At 36.2% G+C, this 25,258-nt stretch overlaps 3 protein-coding genes across 7 annotated transcripts; 2 read left to right on the top strand and 1 right to left on the bottom strand.

Annotated features, from left to right (window-relative positions):
• The first annotated feature begins 4,228 nt into the window (after positions 1 to 4,228).
• On the top strand, positions 4,229 to 8,556 carry LOC121255411 (3',5'-nucleoside bisphosphate phosphatase-like). The gene is made up of 5 exons (XM_041155715.1): positions 4,229 to 4,715; positions 6,349 to 6,473; positions 6,698 to 7,012; positions 7,098 to 7,267; positions 7,812 to 8,556. Exons 1-5 carry the CDS (start codon positions 4,365 to 4,367, stop codon positions 8,225 to 8,227), a joined length of 1,377 nt encoding a protein of 458 aa, XP_041011649.1. The 5' UTR covers positions 4,229 to 4,364; the 3' UTR covers positions 8,228 to 8,556.
• Positions 8,557 to 9,591: 1,035 nt separating this feature from the next.
• LOC121255480 lies at positions 9,592 to 12,505 on the top strand. 2 transcript variants are annotated; one of them, XM_041155834.1, is made up of 4 exons: positions 9,592 to 10,057; positions 10,214 to 10,340; positions 11,455 to 11,623; positions 11,888 to 12,505. In XM_041155834.1, the coding sequence occupies exons 1-4, from the start codon at positions 9,827 to 9,829 to the stop codon at positions 12,102 to 12,104; spliced, it is 744 nt and encodes a 247-aa protein (XP_041011768.1). In that variant the 5' UTR covers positions 9,592 to 9,826; the 3' UTR covers positions 12,105 to 12,505. The 2 variants fall into 2 exon arrangements, with proteins under 2 accessions (XP_041011768.1, XP_041011767.1); XM_041155833.1 differs by having other exon boundaries at positions 9,613 to 10,057; positions 11,980 to 12,505.
• Positions 11,709 to 21,426, bottom strand: LOC121255378 (protein LNK1). 4 transcript variants are annotated; one of them, XR_005938773.1, is made up of 10 exons: positions 21,257 to 21,426; positions 19,765 to 19,882; positions 18,037 to 18,617; positions 17,558 to 17,906; positions 16,177 to 16,878; positions 14,221 to 14,369; positions 13,800 to 13,935; positions 13,596 to 13,716; positions 12,014 to 12,095; positions 11,709 to 11,927 (listed from the first exon to the last, which is right to left on the bottom strand). XR_005938773.1 is itself a non-coding variant. In XM_041155671.1 (9 exons), exons 3-9 carry the CDS (start codon positions 19,786 to 19,788, stop codon positions 13,627 to 13,629), a joined length of 2,031 nt encoding a protein of 676 aa, XP_041011605.1. In that variant the 5' UTR covers positions 19,789 to 19,882; positions 21,139 to 21,146; positions 21,257 to 21,402; the 3' UTR covers positions 13,393 to 13,626. The 4 variants fall into 4 exon arrangements, 3 of the variants coding, with proteins under 3 accessions (XP_041011605.1, XP_041011602.1, XP_041011604.1); XM_041155671.1 differs by lacking the exons at positions 11,709 to 11,927; positions 12,014 to 12,095 and adding an exon at positions 21,139 to 21,146 and having other exon boundaries at positions 13,393 to 13,716; positions 21,257 to 21,402; XM_041155668.1 differs by lacking the exons at positions 11,709 to 11,927; positions 12,014 to 12,095 and having other exon boundaries at positions 13,393 to 13,716.
• Positions 21,427 to 25,258: the final 3,832 nt, after the last annotated feature.

The following is a 25,258-nucleotide window of genomic DNA, read 5'->3' as shown; positions in this document are numbered from 1 at the left end:
TACGTGTCTAATAGTTATACTATCTATGCACCGTCTATTTAATAAAGAACATACTTTTTTTTTTTTTGATGCGTCTATCTTTTTTAAAAAAATTGAATTATCCAATTGGATTCAATTGAAGAGCTTATCCATTACTTATAGCTAATACTCAATAAAATATCCGTCACGCAATTGGACGGGATAAAAAATATCTAAAAGATGCATATAATTATTATAACTTTTTTAAACTCTCATACAAAATATAATAAACAATTCAACTTTTTCAAATCTCAAAATAATAATAATATTAAAAAATATATTATAACAAAATTTTATTTAATTTTTAACAAAATATATCATCTGAGCTACGTAACCAAACGAGGTACACGGAATATAGGGCCTACGATGAGAAGAAAAATGATAGACCAACTATTTGTAAAACATTATAAATTAAAATAATATATTTTTTGAAATTTTAGTTTGACTTTTTATTTTGACTTAATAGGTTTAAATATTTAAAAAAATTATATTATTAAAAATTGTAAATGGACCGTAATTCGATTGTAAGGCTATCACTGCTCTAATGAGAATTATAGTTTGTTCCCGCAAAATTCCTATTTCTTAAAGGATATTTATTCTCTATTATCATATAATTAATACATTAAATTAAGCAAATGATAAAATAGAAGTAAATGAAACTATAGTGGAGGAAGTCAATTTCTATCTTGGTCAGGTTAATTCGTAGAACAATTTAATGGGCCAGAATTTTGTTCAATGGGCCCACCTTCATGGTATTTTTGGGTTTGTAATTCACGGGGATTTCTTTTCCTTTTAGAAATTTTATTATCTGTGACGTCTAAACCAGCCATGAACTTGGCGTGGACGGGGTTGGCAAGCTTTGGCATTCCTGCAGTGCTCCAACCTCTGATCCTGACCCTGGGCACCAGGATTTATTACCCAATAAAGTGAAAAGAGCGATCTGCATGCCCGATCTCAGACAAAGTACGCCTACTGCATGCAGATCTTCTTTACATGCAACGAACTCTCTGGCATCTGCTAAGAAGAGAGCGTCTTGTCTCTCCAGCGGGACAGTACGTACGTACAGTAAGTTACCCAGAGGTTCTTAAGCTGTAGTCTTACATGCATGAATGATTATTAGCAGTGCCTGCTGGCCTGCAGTTACAACTTATGGGGGTACTGTACAGGAACTCGTGCTTTTCTAGGAGAAATTAGGACACTTTTCCATGTAAATTATATATTATATATAATAGAAGACAATTCGATGTTAAAGAGTCTTAAATGCCAGCCAGCAACAGCCACATAAATAACTTAGCACAAAGGATATGACTGTTATGATGTGGTCCGATACTAAATATTAATTCTGGTACATGTCCGTTTGAATTCATTGCATGTCGTTAAATAAAAATTTTAGTGTAATTAAAGCATTGCCGGGTGCATGCTTTCGACTACATTCAATCTCCATGTAAATCCCTTTTATCCGATGGTTTTTCACGAGGGCTCCTCTCACCTGATCGATCTCTCTCTCTCTCTCACTCACTTCTTGGGAGTCACGGCATGCACGTACACTGCTTGGCTAATCATGCACGCCCACGCCCTTGCACAATCAGCACTTTGCGCGTGTTATATCGGGGCAACTCCGTCTCCCGGCCCGTTGTATCTTTACCCCCGTGCCAGCCTTCTCCCTAGGACACCTTTTTTGCAGATCACTCTGCGACTTGAATACAACCGCAATGTATGTTCATACTGATTTGCTGCAAGGTAAAAAACAAACACTATCTAGCTCCATATATATATATATATATATATATATATATTCATATGTCAATCAGCTTAACTTTTTTGGAGTCTGAACTGCTACGTACGTCCTGGCACTCAACGAACAAACATGTACATATCCATTTGGAGTTCGAAAAAGCAATGTTTACCATTTTCTGATCTTTTCCATGCACAAGTTCAGATTAAAATGTCTGTTGCGTTGCGCAGGCTCAACGGATAATTAATGAAGTACATGCCAGGCTTGCTGTCTTGCTTAAAAAAGAGGCAACGCGCGCGCGCGAGAGTTTACATTACTTCAGTTTAAGCAAGCAGGCGATGCAGCTATGTACGATGCACAGTCATGTAAACGAGAAGAAAAGTGTCGTGGAGATATCTAGAGAAAGAGATCGAGATGCTGCGCTCACCGGTAACGTTAGATCATGACCTGAATCCAATTGGCTATTCATAAATGAATAATTAACATATATATAATATTGTAGCTGGAAATTAATAATTGGAGGAAAACTAATTAACCTCTTGAATCTAAGAGAGCACGTGTACGAAGGAAGGCTGTAATAAAGGAACACTCGTAATAGTAGGTTTCAATTCTCTATTTTTGGAGGTTATAAAGCAGCCATTTCATGAATCTTGATGGTTGGCCCTTAATAGCCAATTGAAGATTACATTTTTTTCGTTTGTTTTCATAATTATTCTCATCACATTTCATATCATTTGACATAATCGTTACAATTTTATTAAATTTTCACATAAAATAAAATAAACAATTCAACATTCTCAAATCACAAATAAAAATAATGTTAAAAAAATATATTCTAACAATATTTTATTCAACTTTTAACTTTTATCTTAACTTATCTTATCTCATTTTATCTGTGAAAACAAACAAGACTATTTATATAGCTTCTCTCCCATTTGGATGTAATAATGTGTAGCACAAGTAGAAAAATCTCTCTTTAGTTTAGTTCTTTTTAGTCCCGGCATTTAGGTTGTTAAATATGTGGGTATTACTTTGATCTTATCACGTAGCATACTCTATCATCGATATGTAAATATTTTGAATGAACAACGATGACGGAAAGTTTGTGCAACAACTGCAATAGATTTAAGATATTTTTGACAAGATAATATCGTTTCTGCTGTGTATTTTGATATAGTATTTCTAACAGAGGTAATGCTATTTATTTGTCAGGGGTGTGTTACGTGTGTAATATAATCAATTGTGTGACATTATAATGAAAAATTTTATTGAGTAGTCTTATACCACCATACACATGCTTTTTTTTTTTTTTTTTTTTTTTTTTTTTTTTTTACTTCAGCAGGTGTGTGATATAGAGTTGATGAGTAGAAGAAATCTATTTTATTATCATGGAAAAAAATTAAAATATAAATAATTTTTTACACTAATTGAAATGGTAAATGTTGATATTAATAATATATTTGATATATCAACAAGTAGATTTAAAAATATGTGTTTTGTCACGAGCATATATATACCAAGGCTGATTTCCTATGCATTCATGATTGGCTTGCGTGGGAAAAATTCCGGTCCTATTTTAATTTTGGTTATCTTTCTTTCTTTTGGACGAAGTTCTTATTATTTATATAAATATTTTTGTCTATTATATATAGTTAAACACCGGTTGTTTGTCCTAAAAACTTGAGGTTATAGGAAAACATTAATTTAATAATTATTTATATAAAATAATAAAAACTATGAAATAATTTAGCCTAATTTGCATTCAAAACTCACATTAATTCATCTCATCTCATTATTATAACTTTCTCAAATTTCCATATAAAATATAATAAACAATTCAATTTTTTTAAATCTCAAAATAATTTTTCTAAATTTTCACACGAAATATAATAAATAATTTAACTTTTATTCTACTATTTACAAATCATTTCAACATATCTTAACTCATCTTTGAATCAAAACCACTTCTAAACTTTTAATAACGTATTGTGTGTAAAAACACATGCTTGTAAATAAAATTATATTTTTAAAAGGAGTTTTTATGTTATTACTCATAATATTATTGACAAGGAAAAAATCTATTTATCATTTTAATTTCTATCATCCTCGTATTATTTTATGATATGACATTAAATGATAGGTTTATAAGTAAAATATAATAAATAATTTTTAATAATCTAATGACATATTATAAAATAATAAAATAATAATAAAATTTAAAATAATGAGTAATATTACTTTATTATCAAGACATGATATTCCATCACGACAACCGTGAAAAAAAAAACGATTTACTTGATAATCCGACAATACTTTTTTAGATTCCTATTTTTGAGAATCTTTTTAACACACGCACGCGCGCACAGGTTGAACAACGGAGTAGGCGTGGCGGACTTTGAGCAAAGCGTGAGGACACCTGTGATACCGATACGAAAAAGATTACCCTTTTAGAAGGCCGTCTACCTATCGGCTATCCCCAGTTTTCACCCCTGATGTCTTTATCCTATTGCCTATAGATGGACATATATAATCCAGGAACCGCACCCTAATGGCCTAACAACCAGAACTCCCCAATCCCAGTTTTCTCTTTGGGCCAGGATATCTCGAAGCAATGGTGGGAGACGCCCACGTGCTTCAGACCTTCAGCAATTCCAATTGCAGTAACCATAACTCGAAGAAAGCAAAAGAAAAGAAGAAGAAGAAGAAGAAGCGTGGTGGGAGCAAGAAGAAGATGACCGCAGAACAAACTCTGGCGTTCATGTCCGTGAGTGAATGGGTGTTCTTGGATCAGCCTTCTTCATTGCCTTCCTCTGCTGCGTCTTTTGTTGCGGATGACTTTGGCGTGCAGAAGGCTCTTGGAAAAGGTGGGGAGAAGTTGGTGTTCGAACTGCATTCGCATTCGAAATTCAGTGATGGGTTTTTGTCGCCCCTGAAGCTGGTTGAGAGAGCTCATGGAAATGGGGTCAGTTTCTTCGAAATTGTCCGTGTTACTTTAACTTTTAAATGAAAATCTGAAATGGGTTTTTTTTTTTTTTTTTTTCCTGATTAAATATGATCTGTGTTCCAGTTGCTCTATAGTTTCTGAATGATATACCGAAATGGATTTTGCTTTTGACCGTAGATTTGATCTATTTTGAGTTTATAGGGTTGCAAATAATGATATAGTTTTTTTGTCAAGTATTCTCATTTTCGGCTGCACTATATATTTGGTAAGTAAGTATAGAAGTTGGTTTCTTGGAAACTGTCCTGCACTATATAGACGCTGTCTGGGTGAGAGGTTGGTCTAATACACAATACCTATAGCACGCAAAGCTACAAATCCATTCTGATTAGAATTGTTCATTCCTCTTCCATCATCGAAGATGTAAGAATATATGCCCTTACCGTCGTCAGAGACTACAAAATTTCCTAACTTCTTTTCATAGTGATAAAAACAGATTCTCTATTTGTGGTTTGAAGTAGTGAATGAAACCATGAGGCTTAATAATTATATATTAGGGATTTTAGATTTTTTTTTTTTTTTTTTTGTATGAAGATGGCAAATTATAGAATCCAAAAAATGTTTCTAGTTGAGATTTTATCTGAGATGCTCTTTTTATAATTGTGTATATTACTAAAAAACAAGAAACGGATGCATAAATGCCTAGATTTGAAATAGGTTGTAGAGCTTGGAGTTTTGAGCAATTGCATCGTATGTTTATTGCAATTGCGAAAAAGATAAGGAGATCATGTGGGTTTAGGATTTGGGGAATTGACGTCACTTCCTTGAACTCGTCAGCTCCTTACCTAAGGCTACCTTCACGTCACTTCCTTGAATTCGCTTAAGGAAATGGATCCAAGGTCTAGGAATAGATGAACAGTCCCTATTAAGGAAAGAGATTGGGAGTCACTTAAGATAGTTTGGACATGTGCAAGGGAGAGTGATTAAAGTGTAAGGAGAAAGAGTTATTTTAGTTGAAGGATTGACATAGGTAGAGGGATGTCTAGAACAACTCAGGAAGACGAACGATATGATTTTAGATGAGACATAAATAACTGGGATCCACAAAGCTAACCCCAATTAACTGGGATTACAGCTTGGTTAGGTCGTATAACTACTTCAGTTTTATATGGCTTTTGAGGCATACAATGTCAGCATGGTGGATAAAAGATGATATCTAGCTATGACCCAGAAAATATGTTTCAAGAGGATTGTCTACTTGCTTATAGTCAGTAAAATGATTTTTGAATACCACTAGTTTACAGCTACCAATAACAACAATAATATTAAAGGAAGATTTAATTAAATTTCTTTATAACAAAATTTAGAGACCTGAATCAACTTGGGGATGCCACACAATGAACCTCTGATAATATCCTGCAATGCCACCTGTTAATGTTATGGGACCCTTGCGTTGTGTGATTGAAGTCCTAACTGTTTTCAAGAACTGTCATTCTTGATTTTAAAATTTCAGCCTATTTGGTAGTACTTATAATTGTTAAGCCGATTTTTTATTTGATTGCTTTTTAGTTCTTATTTTCTATTCTGTTATTATATTTGCCTTGAATAAATCATAAGATGTTTGAAATTTAATTAATAAATTTGCTCATAACAGGTAAACGTTCTTGCTCTGACAGATCATGACACAATGTCGGGCATCCCCGAGGCTCTAGAAGCTGCTCGAAAATTTGGAATTAAGATAATTCCAGGTGTTGAAATCAGTACAATATTCTCTCCAAGGTAAATTTCTGAAGTTTTGGCTTTGGAAGGCTTATACATGCAGACAAGTGTGTTCCTGTAGTTGCTTGGAGTGTTTAATTTTAGTTTTCCCTTACATTAAAGAGTGCAGTTGGCCAAAACCATGTTTAGGACTGGAAACGGCAAGAATTGTGAGAACCTAGTTTTCAGGATTTATCCTCATCCATTCCTTATATATGTCTCTGATGTTTGGACACTGATATCAGTGCTGAGTCTGAACTAGAGGAACCTGTGCACATCCTTGCATATTATAGTAGCTGTGGACCAACAAGGTCTGAGGAGCTGGAGAAGTTCTTGGCCAATATAAGAGATGGTCGTTTTGTCCGTGCAAAGAACATGGTGTCAAAACTGAACATGCTTAAGCTACCTCTTAAGTGGGAGCATGTTGCCAGGATAGCAGGCAAGGGAGTTGCTCCCGGGAGAATGCATGTGGCCCGTGCTATGCTTGAAGCAGGTTATGTGGAAAATCTGAAACAAGCGTTTGCCCGATATCTTTTTGATGGTGGACCTGCTTACTCTATGTAGTATTCTGAACTTATTGTTAAATCTTTCCTCATTCTTGATGCAAATTTTTTATTTATGTTTTCTTTTAACATATGGTTTCAGGGGAAGTGAGCCACTTGCAGAGGAAGCAATACAATTGATATGTAATACGGGGGGTATGGCCGTTCTAGCTCATCCATGGGCACTGAAGAATCCTGTCGCCATTATCAGGAGGCTGAAAGAGGCTGGCCTTCATGGGATGGAGGTTTACAGAAGTGATGGAAAACTAGCAGGTACGTTATTTACTTTTCTGTCTTTTTCTTTTATCATTTTGATGGAGTTATAATATTTTTTTGGTGACTATCCAATCAATTGCCACAGAATGTTAAAAATTATGTCTCCATCTTCAGGCATGTAATTGATGTATATTGCATATTTTTGGAATGAATCAACTTCATCAAAGAACAATTCTGGAATAAATCAACAGATGGAATTCAGTTGACTTAAAATTCATCATTTGTAATGCGCAACCTCAAGTTTTCGATATTATAATGCAGTAAATTTTCAAAGTTCTGGTATGAAATTGCTTCCATCATCGTTGTTATTGATGTAGGGAACTGTATGGATTATTCACTTGTTGATATCCATGAAAATCTCCTTTTATGCTTTCTACACTGTAGAGCCTTGTTGATCAGATTAATATTTTTATGCTGTACTGGAAAACTTGAAAAGCTGATATTCTGATGGAAAATGATCTCCTTAAACTTATGGAGCCAAATATTTTGCTTATATTCTCTATTTGGCACTTAAGCTGTGGTTCACCTGTTTGGTTAACAGCATACAGTGACCTAGCAGATGCTTATGGTCTATTGAAGCTTGGAGGATCAGATTATCATGGAAGAGGTGGGCAGGGGGAGTCTGAACTGGGAAGTGTGAACCTACCGGTATTGGCTGTTCGTGACTTCCTTGAGGTAGCTAGACCAATTTGGTGCGGGGCCATCAGGGACAATTTGGAGAGTTATGCCGAGGAGCCTTCTGATTCGAATTTAGCAAGGATAATGAGATTTGGGAGGACCCGGATTTTTAAAGGAGGTTCCCCCTTGAGTTGCGGCGAGGACTTAATTGACCGTTGCTTGTCTTTGTGGTTGACAAATGAAGAGAGGCAAAATGCAGAGTTTGATGCCATCAGGTTGAAGCTTTCCAACATCTCTATCAATCAGGCAGGCATTCAGGTTCCTATTGAGAGCATATGATTCTGAGTTGTTTATCTGAACTAATTTTCATCCCAGGCCATCATGATATTCATTCCGTTCATCAAATTCATTTTCTTGTATTTTCTATTTCTCTTTTTTGGGGCAAGGGACCAGTTCATTTTCACTTCTTCCTTTTTGGTACTTGTTCATTCATCTGCAAAGATTTAACTAATTACCATTCTAGCTATTCCAAATTTATTTTTAAATATAGAATATATGCCTAGAAAACAAGATGTTGGACATTGAAGGATCTAACAAGATGCAGAAACATATGATTGTCATATTTGTTGCTTTGTTCTTAATTAGCAGGCTGTACCATTAAGATTTCAGTTTTTTTTTTTTTTTTTTTTGCCGAGATTTGTTATATTGCTATATTAATAAAAGCTTTAACCAAAAGTAATTTAGGTTGGCTATGCAAATTTTTTTCTACCCTCTTCACTGGGACCGTTTTCTTTCAAACTGATTTCCATTTCATGGAAATGAAATCATGTGGAGCTTGGTTTTGGAATTCAAACTGCAGGTTCCGACCAAAATTTAGGAGCTATCTAGCATCACAAGCGAAATGAAAATCCACTGTAATTGTTGAGATGGCGGATCCTTTTAAACTCCATTTGGCCATTTTGCAGTTGTGTATGCCAAAATTACTCGCTGACCACAGCTTGAGTATGGCTATACTCTTGGTTGGATCTCCCTTTTTCCATCAGGGGGGTACCTGGATTGGGAAACCAGATAACAATGGACACAATCATGATAATATCGTTGAATTCATATTATCGTTTTTCTGATGTCTGCATAATGATCCATGTACTCTAATGTTAATATTAAGAAAGAAGAAAGATTCTTTTGGAAGACGCCCGACAAGACTTGATTCCCATGTGATGTTTCCCATTCATTATACACCCCCCGATTGAACAGTGAGATGGGATGATGTAATTTTAAATAAAAGTTAAAAGTTAAATAAAATATTATTAGAATATTATTTTTAATATTATTATTTTGAGACTTGAAAAAGTTGAATTGTTTATTGTATTTTATGTGAGAATTTAATAAAGTTATAATGATAAGATAAGATGAGATGAGTTAAGATGGTTTCTCAATCCAGCAGCCATTTAATTTCTTCAAAATACTGATTTGAGAAAGGAAAATTCTATACACTATATTACAATTTCACTAAGTAAAATGTGACACATTTATCACTATTAAATGATCATTTATTACATATTTCTTTATCATTTAATGATGATGAATGTTTCACATACTATTTAATATAATTAAAATAAAATGAGAGTATAATATATAGCATTACTCTTCGAAAAATATCGTTAAAAATGAATGACATCGTACTAGAAGATGAAGAGCCTTTCTTTGTGGTCCAATAGTATAGGCCCATTGAAGGTGATGTCCGGGCTCTCTTCACGAAGCAGCCCACTACTACTGCTACCTGAGTCCTGACTATCCAAGACAGCAGCACCAACTAGTACTGGTACTACTACATACATTCCGTTCCCCCCATCAAAATCTGCCTTCGTCTTGCCTCAAAATTTCCCCTTCCGAACTGCAAAAAGGCCACTTTTACTTGCAATTCGAAGGGCGAGCCCAATGAGCTTGTCGCTCCTCCAAGGTTATTCTTCGGCAGAAGAAGAAGCACAAGAACAAGAACCCCACCATGCTCATCTCCATTACCCTAACTCTTCCGACGACGATGATGATGACGACGAAGACGAAGCTTCCGCCGCCCGTAACCATTCGGTCCGCAGGAAGTCCTTCGTTGACCTCCCCCAACCCTCCTCTGTATCCGGCCTTCCTTCCGCCCTCGATGTATTCTCCCAAGTAATTCTTACTACCCCCTTTGGTTGCCCAGTGTTTTCGTACTCCAGTTCGTTTCCCTTTATTTTCTTTTCGCTTTATCGTGAATCCAGCCGGGAATCGTGGATATAAAAGTTTTTATCTTTTTGTCCTGACTTTTGTTTTTATTCGTTACCGGAGGTTTCAGGACCGCCGGCATTTCTGAACAATAGCGTAGAGGAATATGGTTCCGCTAAAGAAGTGGATCAGAAAGAAGTGAGGCGCGGCGGCCGCAGGAACCGCAAGGAGAAGAAAGACTTACCTACCGGTAAATTTATGTTAATGTAAATGTTACCTTGGGCTTCATTTTGTTTGAAAAGTCATTATTTGGAGCTGTTGAATTGGACCCCAGATATAGGCTATTAGGGATTTGGTTTTATCATTTATGATTCCTTAGTTTTCTATCTCGTAATGGACCACATGATATCTACTTGGGCAACATTTTCTGGTTGTCCATTTCTGGAGGGGAGCGCGTTCACTTATTTCTAGTATTGGAACTCATCCCAAAGAGGCACAACAACTCTAGAATCTATTTTCAACCATCTTTCAGGGACTGATATTTGTATCGTCGAGGTCAAATTAGTTCAAGACCATGTAAATTGTGTGCTTATAACCCCAAGGGTTTGGCCCAAGTGGTGAAGGCTTTGGTCTTGGGGCATCACTCCCTTCAAGGTCCAAGGTTCAACACCTCATAGGTGCAAACAATGCTTTGGGGCAACACCTACTGATAAAAAGACAGCAATTTAACCAGTTCCGTATAGGGAACTTTCGAGGGTGCGGTGCATGGAACAGGGTACTGCTTTGGAGAGGTTCCCCGACATATAAAGAAAAAAAAAAAAAAAAGTGTGCTTATGATTGTTCGATGTATGATTCAAGAACATACATTTGGGTATGGTTCAGTGACATACATTTTGATTTTCTTTTTACCCAAAAAAAAAAAACGTTTGGGCATGCTACCTTTTCAAGCATGAGAAAAGTTCATCACTTCGGTTATTCCACACTTTAAGTTGTTCTTCTACTAAAATTCCTTTTGTTTGGGTCAAAGCTCAACTAAAAGCATTTTTTTCCATTCTCCTGTAGTATCAAATAGAAAATCTTACCAAGCAGAGGGAAAATTTAATTATTACTTTGTTCTGTTAGTTTTCAGAGAGAAAAAAAAAATCTATATTGACTTGTATTTGATATCTAATATAGCAAACTGTTTTAGTTGAAGTATTTTTCTTTTCTTGGTGTAGCCTTTCTTCTTTTTCTTTTTAGTTCTTTTTGCATTATCTTTTTCTTTTAGCTTGGTTTTTCATTTTAACCAATTTTTGTCTCAACTTAGTGGTAGCTTCCTTCAATTCTAAGATAATATGCTTGACTTTACCTGATATTGTCAGTAGGTGCTGTGGTGGAGGCCAAAGCCCAACTAGTTGGAATCCATGAGCGAGTAAGAAGTGATATTGAGGGTAACCAACCTCCTGCATCTTCAGCTTCAAGCACAATGCAAGGAAGCAAGCGCATGGCCACTGCAGCCAATCCTAATGCAGAGGATGCTGCTGAGCTACTGAGGTAAATCTTGTTTATTCGAACAGTTTTTAAGTTGATGACCATGACATAGATTCTTTCAAGTGCCGAGCATGCATGGAGGGTTTATAAATATGTAGCGAAGAAGATTTTATTTTGGCAACACTGAGCAGTTGTTTGTACTGGGTCTTAGTCTCTGTACTGATACAACTCTAAAGATAGAATCTCCTGATGTCTTAAGCTCCCACTTCGTGTCAGTTCATAATTTTCCTCTCTTAAGGATCAAAGAAATCCTTGTGTTGCATGCAGGTGCTCATCTTTGAAGACCAAAGATGTCCATGCATGCACTCTGCACAATGGTATTCTATCTTTATCTGAGTGTGAAATGTTTATATTTGTAGGATGTGCTTGCAATGTGGAATTCCCAAGACTTACTCAAATGCAAGAGGAATGGTCTGCCCAGTTTGTGGCGATCGCCCACCCGATGATGGTAGCAATGAGCCCAAGAAGAAGGGGTCTGTCATAAAAGACAAGGAGAAGAGTAAGAGGATGAAAGGCCAATCATCTCATGCCACATGGAAAAGTGAAACAGAGATGCAACTTCGCCAGCAGTTTGATTAGCGGATTTCATTCTTTACAGATTTCCTTGGCATGGTCAAGCATTTTTTATGTTATGAAGGTAGGTACACTCATGTAATCAATGGTGTTCTACGGGCTAGCAGTTTGATAGGCGAAGGTCAGGTCCATCAGGGAATGTGCATGTACAATATATCTCAGTTTTTGTTTTAGGATGTCTCGTGCTTTTGCTTTCTTAGTTCCTTGTCTTTATGCATGTTCTCCCTATTCTCGAAGTTTAAGGGAAGATTACATGGTCTTTCCTACCCGAGGATGACGAAATTCCATCATGCATGACAATTTGAAAGACTATGCAGTTTGTTTCTTTTCAAGATAGGAGGGCATAAGTTGAGCCTATGTATGTGTCTTAAAATGAACTCATAAATTTAGAATCTGAGGTTTTTGCGGGCAGACGTACTTTTCAATCTGTGCTTGCAAATCGGGTCAAGATGACCAGGAAAATATATCGTGGACATGCTTCCTAAGGTGGATGTTAAGTTAGATTGGGACAGTTGTTAGAGCAATATATTAGGTCAAATCTGACACGTGCTTTTGACTAGCACGTAGTTGTATTTTGTTTGGCATGTACATATAAAATCGGAGACAAGGAAGAAAGGCAGAACCCACGCGTGAACACTGGATCATAATCAAACGTGTGAAAGTATGGCATGCATAAATCGTTGGGTAAATATCATGCAACACAGAGAGGAAAATGAATCAGAATCGTTAGCCGCTGCAGTAGCCGTGACTCCATTTTGGTAAGCGTGGTGATTGGACTGGCTGCAGCCAAACGGAGGATTTTATTCTACTTTCATGATGCTTGCTTCCACTTTGCTTCTTCCTAGTTGTGTTATGAACAATATGGGGTACTTCTTAGTTTGTTAATTAAAGACTACGCCATTGAAAGAAGGAAGAAAAAGAAGTTGGAAGAAAGAAAGGCTATTGATGGAGCTAAGTGTCAAAAACCTAGTTGACATGTGTGCGCCATCGGTTAACATGCGGAAAAGCTATCGAAACTACAACATACTTGGGCTTGGCACTTCATTCTCCGCAAATATTGGTTCATACAAGTGTAAAAAAATAATAGGATACCAACAGAAGAATTAACATAAGTGTCTTATCCTAAGAAATTTTACAGGCATGAGCCCAGGACATGTTAAGATAACAAATCAAATGGTACCAACGGGGTGAGATGGGGATGCAAGGAAATTCCAGTGACAGACTGACAGAGGATAAATATTTAGCTCATCAAGATGAGTGCTGCAAGGATATACACCAACATAGACAAGAAAGCCTATCTAACAAACACGTTTCGAACCAAACCCGGCATCTATGTTGGGCCTCAAAAGCTTGATTATACATTCTGATTTGTAGTCAATTCAAAAATGGTGCTAACGCTAACCATTTTTTTTTTCCTTATTTGCTGTCCGTCATCAGCATTTTTTATGTGCACTGGCAACGCTATCTTCCTGGAAAACTTGTGTTTCAGCCATCACAGGTGGACTATTATCAGACCCATGAATCTGCTAATTAAGATCCACAGCATAAGCCCAAGATTTTGACACATAACATACAGCATATGGCATTAAAAGAGTGAAAGGCTTACCGAGCCTTGAGACCTAAGAGAGACAGCATTGTTAGTAGGCATTAGGGATGCATCCGAGGGCCTGTGAAACAGTAGGTGTGCTATAGAGCGATCTATGGGATTGGTACCGGTTTCCATATCCACTAATCCAGTGCACCTAAATAGGGGAATTATTAAAGGCACAAGAAAACTTAATCAAAGACTGAAGAACACTCTTAGCAGAAATTCAGCTACTACAAGAAAGAGCAAGATATATACACATCATCCAGGGTAATTATCATGAAAAACGAATTAACTTTAACACTCCCAGTCCAAAGAAATATGACCCACTTCACCATTTATTATCTTACTTAACAAAATGAATTATAGCAAAACCAGTCAACAGCAGTACAGCAAGCATTGAAAACAAAATGTAAAGCCAGAGCAAGCAGTGACTGCATACTTGTTAGTTTCTTGAAACATCACTGCTCTACTTGCATCTCTGCCATCTCCATTGCCACTAATCAAATTTGCACAATTATGCCTTTGTTCAGCACTCCTAGCCAAGCGGTACAGACTATCCCTTATACACAGTTTAGTCCTGATATCCAACTGAATTCAAGCAGTTTCAGGTCAGTCAATTGAAGAATATTGAACACTAGAGTATGCATGTTATGAGAAAGCTATTGATATGTCACATATATTGATTCATTGAATATCGAGGAGTTCTCTTTCTATGCCAACTTTTTAAATATCAAGATGATTAGTTGACTGGACCTTTAGGAGTAAAGCACTGTTTTGGTGCAGCCACAAGGGCGGTACCAAATCGAGGCAAACTAAATACTAGATATGACCTCAAAATAACAGGGGTCAAGGTTGGCCAGCGAGACGATGGGGGATAAACTTCATCATCGAGAGAGAAACAGGACGTCTGATTCAAAAATTATCTTGATTCATCCACCCCAATAGGATTCTTTTTTGTATTTTCTCTAATGAATAATTGTAAATCTTTGTAAGAATTGAGACAACATTTATTATCTTATTCACTTTAGCTTAGCTAAAATTGATTATTGTTCCTATATTGTTGGAACTATCTATGGGGTAATCATCGATATTGAAACATTCTGAGTGATCTAGTTGTGCGTCAACATGTTCTGACAATTTTTCACAATATAATTTGCACACGAACAATAGCAGAAATTTTAATCATCCATATTGTTTAAAACGTTTTTTTACATTAATAATGTAGAATCTCAGCCCAAACCAAACTTGTGATATAATATTACAAGCAAGCCAGATGCTACTTCAATGTTTTTTCACCTATCGCTACTTATATGTGTTTTATGTGTATTAACCAATAGACTGAAATATTAGAATGTCTAAAAAATACCTCCAAACTTCAACAAGATGTTTTAGAAACTGCATTTGTAGGTTTTAGATAATGATAATGCGAACTGACATATCAAAATATATGGGCAAACATCAGTAGTTTTCTTCTTAGTTATTGTTTTTGAAATCAAATAGCCACAACACGTTTACAAACATAATTATAGAGTTGATCATTCAAGGTCAAGTTTATACAACGTGTATTTGTATAGCACATTTTTCGCTGAAGGCAAATTCTAACTTATAAAACAATGTCAACTTAATACGCTACACGTTTGCTTATTTTTGTCCTATCACTTGCTGCAGGGCCCTTATGCCACAGGGCATTACTAGATTGATTATGATGCCAATTGTCATGATCTAGTGAAGAGCTAGCTATATCTGCACCACACTCTAAAACAAATAATCACAATAAAGCTCCTTATAATTGCTTCCACAGCCCAAAATTAACTTTCACACAACTAATGTGCAGCTTAGGACGTGCCCACACAACACCTTTTACAATCCAATCCAAACCAATCTGGGTATCAAATTGTATTTTTCCATTTCTTCTCTTTGCCAATGTTTGCTCCTCTATTATTTTTAGCATTTCTAACATTAAAAGAGAAAAAAAAAGGTGATGAGAATCATGGTCTATGTTTTATAAATCTAAGTGCTAATCAGTGTTTCTAGTTCAATAATTTTATATTTCAAAGATTCTTCCATAACTTCAAAGAACAAAATTGTTGCAACATCAGAAATTGGAGAAAAAATGAATTGGCATTTCATTTTTGTCAAGGATTAGAAGGGTGAATGAAGGCCATGTTGAACTTTGGGAAACCAACTCCCACATTTCTTTGATCTCCCACCTTGCCAAATATTGACATGTTCGAGCAAGTAAGAAGTATCTGAAACTAATGACAGAATTCAGCTCTTACATGAGTTGTACAATGAACAACATTAGATGATTTATCATTTCACATGCCAGCACTTAAGTTCTCATAGAATCCCATTTAAAAGTTGGTAGTAAATAAATATTCAGTAACATTTGTACCTTTTCCATCACTTGTTGAAGCTGGCGAAAATTAGTTGCTTCTAGTGAGATTTCATCCACCACAGAGCTCATGCAAGAGCTCTCCTGTACATTTGAAGAATCCAAGTCTGTTGGAATTCCTACACTAACTCCTTCGATTTCACTATGAACTTCAACCTCATTTTCAGAGTGCTGAACTTGCTTATGAGCTGAAACAGGATGACAAGATTCCATCGGAGCAGACATTTTGACATTTTTAAACTTCCCAGCCGTAGGAGTTTGTAAATCCTGGCATAGCTGGTCTCTCTTTTCGTTGACTGTTTTTGCTGGAACCTCAAATGAAGGGCAATGAGAGCTCTCCATGGACTGGACTGGATTTGATGCATAGGAAGACTCCTTAGGAGAATATGCATGGCCACTGTTTTCAGATTTGTTACCTAATGGAGCTGGAAAAACTGAAACTGTATCTGAAGGATGACTACATTCCAGGTGCATACAGGGTATCTGTGTTCGAATATAACACAAAGTATCAGGTCCTACATCTTGTTTATGTTGATGATTTCCTGGGGAAGAAAAAACTTCACACAATGAGTCTCCATAGTGATGACCCAGATCCGCATGTTTACCATAATAGTGAAAAGAGCCACCATTTTCCAGATATCGATCTTTCCTTTTTCTTTCCATTTGGCTCTGGTTCTTGGACTTCTTTCTATGCATATTCATCTGTGAAGAATACAATTTGTTAGAATTTCAAGTAGTTATGTCCTTCACAATATAAGGGAAAATGGATATGCAGCTGTCAGCCGTTCACATAGATTAAACATTTAAATTTATATGGAAAAATATACCAAAATCACTTTTTAAACACAAACCACAAGAAATAACATCCCTAATAAGGGAAACGAGGTCAAGAGAAAGGGGAACACAAAAACAAAATTTACAATCACTTTCCATTGCAAGTTCTATGACAAACACACACAATGCCTTTATTCTAATAAGAACATTTGTTACCAACCACATTATCACATTATAATCAGTCAAAAACTAAATTGAAGTGAAAAGGTGGTACCCAAGGTCTGGATATTACAATGCAGTGTTTTCAATGTTTTGTAAGGTAATGTATCATAATCTTCTTTTCATATTAACTTTTAAATAAGTTGATAGTTATAAGCTTCAACTTACTACAACCACACAGCCAAAAGTGAGAAGTTATTAATAAAATTGGGGCTTTGTCCTCCTTTAATTAAAAAAAAAAAAAAAAAAAAAAACCTTAATACAACCACTGATGGCAAGTGACTGCAAGATGGATGTTGGAATCTCAAAATTTTTCCCAAAGCAGGGAGTAAATTAAAACATAATATATATATATATATGTGCAATCGTTTGAAATCACAGAAACTACCTGTTCTTTAGGCATTAAGTCCTCCCAGTGCTCAGTTTTCATATCAGACCCATTCACAAATGATAACTGACCAAGGGAAGCAGGGTCATCAATATGTGAAGTATAAGAATTCATTTCACCACGTATAGAAACACTTTTCTTGTTGGGATAATTGATTGGAAGACATGCACGTTTTGGACTGGACGTTTCATCACATTCTGAAATACTTTTGAACACACTTGCCTCATGACCTATAAACTTGTCAGATTTCAATGCATCTTCGGATACTTCAGCAGCATGTGAAGATGAGAACCAGCACAAATCGTCTTCATTACTAAGTGACCCTAGCCCAAAACTTGAATCACAACTTCTGTAAGATCAAAAGTAACACGTAAACCTACTAAATCATCAATTACAAAGAGAACCAGCAGTATTATATTATACAAAAAGGAAAACAATAAGAAAACGCCAACCATAATAAGAATGAATTTGAAGACCACCTAAACATCCTGTCAACATCCTCAAAATTTTCTATATTCGGCCACCAACTGGATAAGAGATCATTGCTTTCTTCGCCTTCAGGTTCATTGTCCAAAAAACTGAGATCATTATCTGTTTGGGATATGTTACTGAGTGGATAACGGTACAAGTTGTTCTCAACTGCAGCACACTTCTCACCCAAGATAGAATCATCCACACAAAACTCACTGCCACCAGAATCTATCTTCCCACTTTTTAAACAATGGTTGGGCATCCTCGTGGCATCAGATTCCGCAATTGTTACTCCATTAAGCGAGTCGCCATCACATGAAGAAGGAAACATGTCATCAGGTGCTTGAGACCATGAATCCTTTTCCAACATCGTGTCTTTCTTGGTCAATATTGGTGAACCCCTTTCCTCCTTGCCTCGTGTACCATATTTAGTTTTATTGGCAGCATTACTTGTAACACCAATTCCTACACCTTGTGGCTTCTTACAGCTATCACCCTGTACAGCAATTTGATCCTCACATTCATTGCCATGATGAGGCACTATATGATCGTCACTCTCACCAAATTCATCCCACACATTATCTTCAAGCTGCAACATCATGACCAGAGACTTAGACAGAATACTAGATAGAATTCAGGATCTATAGGGAAAAGATTGTTCGGTTTTTTTCCTTTTTCTTATCCATTATAATAGGTTTTTTTCTTTCTTCTTATCCATTATAATAGAAATCACACGAAGGAAAAAGAAAAAGAAAAACACATAGTAATCATTCCATAAGACCTTGTTCATTTGATAGAAATTCGAATGAACAGTAGATACTCAACAACAGAGGAGAAAGAAAGCTTTTACTGCTGGATTACAAAGAAGCTCATAATAGAAATTCATATGAATGGTAGATAAACCAAAAACATAGGAAGAACTCAGAAATTTATATTCTCTGACCTCGTTATAATTCTAGGGCCAACATAACTTGCTGACACAAATTGACAATAGACAACTTAAACAGGAAAATGGAAGTTCATTTTTGTTCTCTGATAAGGAATAGAATGGAACTTAAAAATGCCTTTCATAAATTATTCAATGATGGAAAAACTTCAGACAGGATTCAATAGAACTACATTAAGGCAGTTGGAAAAAGGAAAGTTAATAAACATAAAGACTATCATAAAAAAATTCTTCATAAACATACATAGAAAACTTCATACCCAGAAAATACTCTAGGAGGATCTTTCTTCTTATTTTTTCAAAGCATTAGATCTCATGAAACCTAAGACGTAAGAGGTTTGTTCAGTTGAATATAATGTGTTCACATAAAGACCACCATTGCTCATTAGCTTTTTCTTCTAGTTTTGTCGTACATTGCATCTCCTGCAAGTATTTTGAATTTTAACTACACCAGCTTCCTTTTTTCCTTTTCCTTTCCTCTCTTTCAATAAATCCATTTCTTTTATCATTTAAGAAACAAAAATTACTCAGTTGCCCTGATATACCGATATATGACATAAAATGACCAACAAAGTCAGCACACTTGAGTCTCAAGACATTTCTCCCATCAAATTCTCATTACGATGCATGTATTTTAGTGGAATTAGATTGAAGTCCTCTTTTTTCCTTTTGATTCTACCTTCTGATGGTTTTGGATTTGTTAAAATGTATGATTCATTTCAGTTGAACATATTCAGTCCTACCGAATTGCGAATAAGTAAAAAATTATGTATACAAATACACACACTACCTCACACATGTACAAGTCTGGCATTCCTCCCGATCTTCTATCCACCACCCCAGAAAGATGCAGTTGATTTATATGATATCATGTTTCAAGAGAAAATCCTCTCACCAAAAACTGTGTTCTGAGTCAAAAATAAACTAAGGAAACATAAGTGGAAATCTTACAATTTAGTCGTAAAATTTATAGCACTAATGTCACTGATTAGAAAATAAACAGCAGCGCATTCTGTTTCCATAGTCCTACATGATTAAACAAATCAAAAACAACGGAAATCTAGGAACACAAACACAAACACAAACCCAAACCAATACACAGACACTTAATATCTGTTGGATTCCAAGAAAGAAGGAAAATTGGGTCCTGTTAAGTTTTATAAGGAAACAGTGAAGCTTTATAGGATCTTTCTGTCCAGCTGCTAGTAGTCCGCACCTCCAGATCTTTGCATTTCAAAACAACAAAATGGAGCGCATGCCAAGAGCCCAAAAATTAAATTAAAAATTAAAAAAAAAATCAACCCCAATAACTATTAGGAAATTAGAGGAAGGGAAGAAAATGTGTGTATGTGGAAAGAGAAATAATTATGATCCTCCTTTTCTCTGTTCTTGCCTACTAATCCAATCCTTTTATTATGCTTAATTTAAACGCAATTTCAGAAATTTCTTGCATTGAAAACCCTAAGGCTTAGTACTTGATTATCAGTTCATAACTAACATTTTCTGATGATCCAAACAATGAAAAAATGACGTCGTAAATCAATTATTGAAAATATGTAACAGTTTATACTATTATATGCTTATTTTGAGGGGAAAAACGCGAAAAGCTCAAATTAATTGAGCAAAGTACTAAAAATATTAGAATCAGATCGGTGTAGTTAGGATCCCCGAATATTACTGAATATTTTCCCACATATTTCTACTGGTTTTTCTATATTTTACCAACTATGCATGATTTACCATATTGGCGTGATCTGCTCCTGTAATGAGCTGTAGATGCCGTATGCCAGGTTATCAAGGAATAAATCATTTGCAGGAGAAATACTAGGAAGCCCGGTCCCCTCAAAAAGATCATTCCTTCTCTCTTTCTGTCAATTTTTTCCCCTTGGGTTCTATCAGATTCAGGCTATCTATTTATCTCTCTACTTATACATATCGTATTAACATTGACGATGAAAACTACAAAAAAATAAAAAAATAAAATAAACCATTTCATTTACGATATTTTCTCAGTAGTAAGTAAATCCAACACAACCAAGAAATTTAAACATACACGAGCCGCCCCCACCCCTGGTCCAAAAAATAAATAAAAAATAACAAGTTGCTAAAAGGGGAAGTTGGAGCTACAGAACCAAATCAGCACCGATCTCCAAGCAAAACTTACCTGGAAAACTAAAATATTCTGGAGTTACTAGATGGGTAAAGTTGAAGCTACATCAGCAACGATCTTCGAGCAAAGCTCACAGGGAAAACAAAAACATCCTGGAAAAATAAATACTTACCGGAAAAATGAAAGTTCCCTGTAACAGTTGAGAGAAAATCGCGAACAAGACCAACAGCACTTCCCTAATCTGGCTTTCTGATTCAGGGACTTCTCGGAGCTTCCAGAGTCGTCTTCTCGCACGAGCGCTTGGGCAAAAAAAATTAAATTAAAAATTGATAAGAATATTTTATTATTTTTTTTAGGATGAATAAAAAGGGTGACGCAGGGGCTGACACGTGGTGAGGAGATCAATACAAGGGTGGTGGATATCAGAATTCGTGGACGAGAGATAGGCGATGAGATCCGATCAGTTTCGACGAGGTGATTGGTCCACGTACTTGGTAGGTTTTAGAATCACGACAAGTGTCTGGGGACCAATTGTTGGTGGGGGAATATAGTGGTGCCCTCGTGTCGTGGACTGAGAGCCTGTGTGGTTGAGCGACATGATGTGGCCACTTGTTAATTGAATTAAAACTTGGAAAGTAAAACAACGGAGCACTGGAGCAGTGCTTTCGGTATGCTGCCCTTTCTTTTTTTCTTTTCTTTTTTGTTATTATTAATAATGCGCTCCAGTTATTTTATAAATATAAGAAAAAGAAATCTATAGCCTATTGCCTATTGCCTATTGCCTATTGGTGTGATTCGACGGACAATTCCATTTATCATTATTTTTTTCATCTTTCTTCTCAATTTTTTTTTTTATTTTTTCGTAACATTAAGGATTTTTTTTTGATAGTGAGATTAGATGTGATGAGATAATTTTAGATGAGTTGAATAAAATATTATTATAATATTATTTTTTAATATTATTATTATTTTAAAATTTAAAAAAATTAAATTATTTATTATATTTTATATGAAAATTAAAAAAAATTGTAATAATGAAATGAGATAAGATGATATTATTTCTCTATCTAAACAAGCCCCTAAATGATTAGCCTATAAATAAAACATAACAAATAATCATTATGAAATAATAGGTAGATGATAATAAAAAGAAAGGAAATTCCTCCCACCAGTACATCTATTCTTAGGCTGAAAATAGCCTCCAATAGGAGCTGGCCATGTAGTCCACTCATTTTACCAATAATGAAACACAATGCAAGGAAGCAAAACGAACCGAATTATCCTCATCTCCTCGTCTTTCACCGTCGTCGAACTCTCCTGAAGCCTCTCTCTCGCTCACCCTTGTCTCTCTCTCTCTCTCTCTCTCTCTCTCTCTCTCTCTCTCTCAGCAAATGGGTAGCTACCCAAGTCAGACAACCCTCGTCTCTCTCTTGCACCCTCATCAAATCTCCTCAAATATTCATAACTCATACGTGTTTTGAGAGATTTTTCCAAAAAAATATGTAAACTTTGATGGTAGAGAGATTTATATTTCAGACGAAATTTTCATCAATTATAATGCTTTTGGAGTGTGCCATTCACATCAATCCTGCCTTTGGATGTGAGAGGGAGACAAGAGACATTCACATCAATTATAATTTTTTTATGACTTGTTCACTGATATTTCACTTGTTCATTGTTATGACTAAGTTTTAACAATTTTATTTTTTTTCTCGTTCTTTATCTTTATTTTTTTGTTCTATACTTGGTTTCTAAAAACATATAGTTGAGTGGTAGTTCAGGATCTTTAAATCTGGATTTTAGGCATGTACACAGGGAGTTAATGCTTGTTCATTTTCCCCACACCATAGCTATGTTTTATATGCTGTGTTGCTATGTTTCATTTTCCCCATGTCATAACCCGTTCATTTTAGGCATGTACGCATGGATAAGAAGCACTAAATCTCTGCTTCCTAGCATATCTTTGTCTATCTGTCATGAGCAGAACATAAATTTTTATGAAGAGTCCCATTTTTTCAAAGTTTGATCAAAATCACGAGCCTATAACCACCACCCCCAGCAAACAAAAAAAAAAAAAAAAAAAAAAAGGGAAATTTTGGTTAATGTGCTTTGATTTGGTTGATATTCACCGATTGTTCTTTTATTTTCCTGTTTAGAAATAATACTATGTTATTGGCGATAATTTGTTTATACATGAAGGTTCCAACTTCAAATTTATAGCTCGAAAAGTGGTCTTGAAGAGCATTTCGGAGTTCAGTGAAGAGGCATGGCCTTGCTCTTATTTGGGATTGCCACTTCATGTTGGGCGTTTGACTTTGAATCTGTTTGAACCGCTGTTGGCTAAGATGCAAAAATAATTAGTAGGATGGAAAATCAAATTGTTATCATTTGGTGGAAAAATTATTCTTGTCAAACATGTGTTGAATAGTATGTCCATTCATCTTGTTTCGGTGATGAATCTGCCAAAAGATATTTTTGGGAAGTTGAAATCGATTTTTTCTCATTTTCTTTGGGGCTCTAGTGAGGAAGCTAGGAAGCGGCCGTGGGTTTCTTGGAGAAATATATATTTGCCAGTTGAGGAGGGGGGTCTTGGTATTCGAGACCTGTTGGAGGTGCAAAAATCATTATTTATGAGATTCGTTTGGAAGTTGCTGAAGGGTGGATCATTATGGGCTGAATTTTTTTGTTCAAAATATGTGGGACATGGGACAATCTCTGATGCTGGTGAGGGAGGTAGAGGTTCTCACTTTTGGAAAGGGGTGGTTCAGGCCATTCCTGTTGTTCTAAATAACTCTAGATGGCTAATTCGCGAGAGGTCTTTGAGATTCTGGGGTGATAACTGGTTGGGCGATGGACCTATTGTTGATCGGCAGCTAGTGGTTGGTGACAGGGATGTGCAAGTTCGGCACCTCATTAATGGTGCGGAGTGGGATATCAATCGGTTAGCACAACTAGTGGATGAGGAGTTGGTTAATCGTATTTTAATGTCACATGTTCAGGTTCGTGAGGGCCATGACATCCTGATTTGGAAGCATACTATGGATGGGGAATTAACAACTAAGTCAGCATGGAATATTGTAAGAAAACATGGTATCTTGTGCCCATGGAAGAAGTGGCTTTGGCAAAAATATGTTCCGAAGAAAATGTCTTTTTTATGTTGGCGTGCCCGTTGGTTGGCTATCCCAGTAGATGAGGTAATAAAAAAAAAATAGGAATTCCTATAGCTTCAAAATGTCAGTGTTGTATCTCCCCCCAAGTTGAGTTGGTGGATCATATTCTTTGTGATGGGGAGGGACTAAGGAAGGAGTGGGATTTTTTTGCAGCAATATTTGGCATCCATTTACCGGAGACTCGAGTTTGGGCAGATGTAATGAATATTTGGCAGTGTAGAACTTCAAATTACTCTCAGGTGCGTTGTTTACATGGTGTCATTCCTATTTTTGTCTCTTGGGGTTTGTGGAAAGCTAGGTGTGGTGCTCGTATGGAGGGGTTGGGATTCGATTGGAAGAATGTGGTTCATGCGGTTAAGGGGTGTATTGTAAAGGCTACAGTGTTGATGACCAAGTTCCAAAAATTGGATTCACGTGATGCACTGATCCTGCGTAAGCTGAATTGCCCGATGGTGAAGTTGGGGTGTCGGTTACCGAGATTGATTTCGTGGAAAATGCTGAGGGCGGGTGGGGTGAAGCTAAATGTTGATGGGGGTTCTTGTGGTAACCCCGGGTTGTCCGGTGGTGGGGGGGTTGTTCGAGATGATAGGGGGAAGGTATTGGGGAGTTTTGCACATTGTTATGGGCAAGCTACAAATATTATTGCGGAATGTTGCGTGGTTCTGGATGGACTTCGAATGTGCAATCAACTCGGGTTGAGAAATTTTGTAATGGAGTCGGATTCAAGCGTTATTGTGGGTTGATTTGTTTTAGGTTGTTGCAATTATTGGTATCTTTGAGATTTGTCGGAGGAGGCTAAAAACCTTGTTAGTGCTCTTAATGTTCAGTTTAAGCATGTTTTTAGAGAGGCAAATATGATAGCGGATTTTTTGGCTAAGCATGGGGGGGAGGGGGGAAATATGGAACTTTCAGGTGAAGACATTGGTCTGGGAAGGCTTAAGGGGCTTTTATGTACGGATAGATTAGGCATTCCTTACATTAGACGTTAGCCTTGTTGGGTTGCA

This window comes from Juglans microcarpa x Juglans regia, chromosome 3D, assembly GCF_004785595.1.
Source record: "Juglans microcarpa x Juglans regia isolate MS1-56 chromosome 3D, Jm3101_v1.0, whole genome shotgun sequence".
NCBI classification, from domain to species: Eukaryota; Viridiplantae; Streptophyta; class Magnoliopsida; order Fagales; family Juglandaceae; genus Juglans; species Juglans microcarpa x Juglans regia.
Note: the sequence above shows the minus strand (reverse complement) of the source record. Positions and strands in the feature narration are given on the sequence as shown.

What these genes read in the sequence shown, in the direction of transcription:
- LOC121255411 (XM_041155715.1), top strand. Translation starts at nt 4,365, where the DNA reads ATGGTGGGAGACGCCCACGTGCTTCAGACCTTCAGCAATTCCAATTGC. An exon ending in AGAGAGCTCATGGAAATGGG is followed by an intron (nt 4,716 to 6,348) that starts GTCAGTTTCTTC and finishes TGCTCATAACAG; the next exon opens with GTAAACGTTCTTGCTCTGAC. An exon ending in AAGTGATGGAAAACTAGCAG is followed by an intron (nt 7,268 to 7,811) that starts GTACGTTATTTA and finishes TTTGGTTAACAG; the next exon opens with CATACAGTGACCTAGCAGAT.
- LOC121255480 (XM_041155833.1), top strand. Translation starts at nt 9,827, where the DNA reads ATGAGCTTGTCGCTCCTCCAAGGTTATTCTTCGGCAGAAGAAGAAGCA. An exon ending in CCCTCGATGTATTCTCCCAA is followed by an intron (nt 10,058 to 10,213) that starts GTAATTCTTACT and finishes TCGTTACCGGAG; the next exon opens with GTTTCAGGACCGCCGGCATT. An exon ending in GATGCTGCTGAGCTACTGAG is followed by an intron (nt 11,624 to 11,979) that starts GTAAATCTTGTT and finishes TTATATTTGTAG; the next exon opens with GATGTGCTTGCAATGTGGAA.
- LOC121255378 (XM_041155668.1), bottom strand. Translation starts at nt 19,788, where the DNA reads ATGCCAGACTTGTACATGTGTGAG. An exon ending in GATGTTGACAGGATGTTTAG is followed by an intron (nt 17,907 to 18,036) that starts GTGGTCTTCAAA and finishes TTGATCTTACAG; the next exon opens with AAGTTGTGATTCAAGTTTTG. An exon ending in TTCAACAAGTGATGGAAAAG is followed by an intron (nt 14,370 to 16,176) that starts GTACAAATGTTA and finishes GCTTGAATTCAG; the next exon opens with TTGGATATCAGGACTAAACT.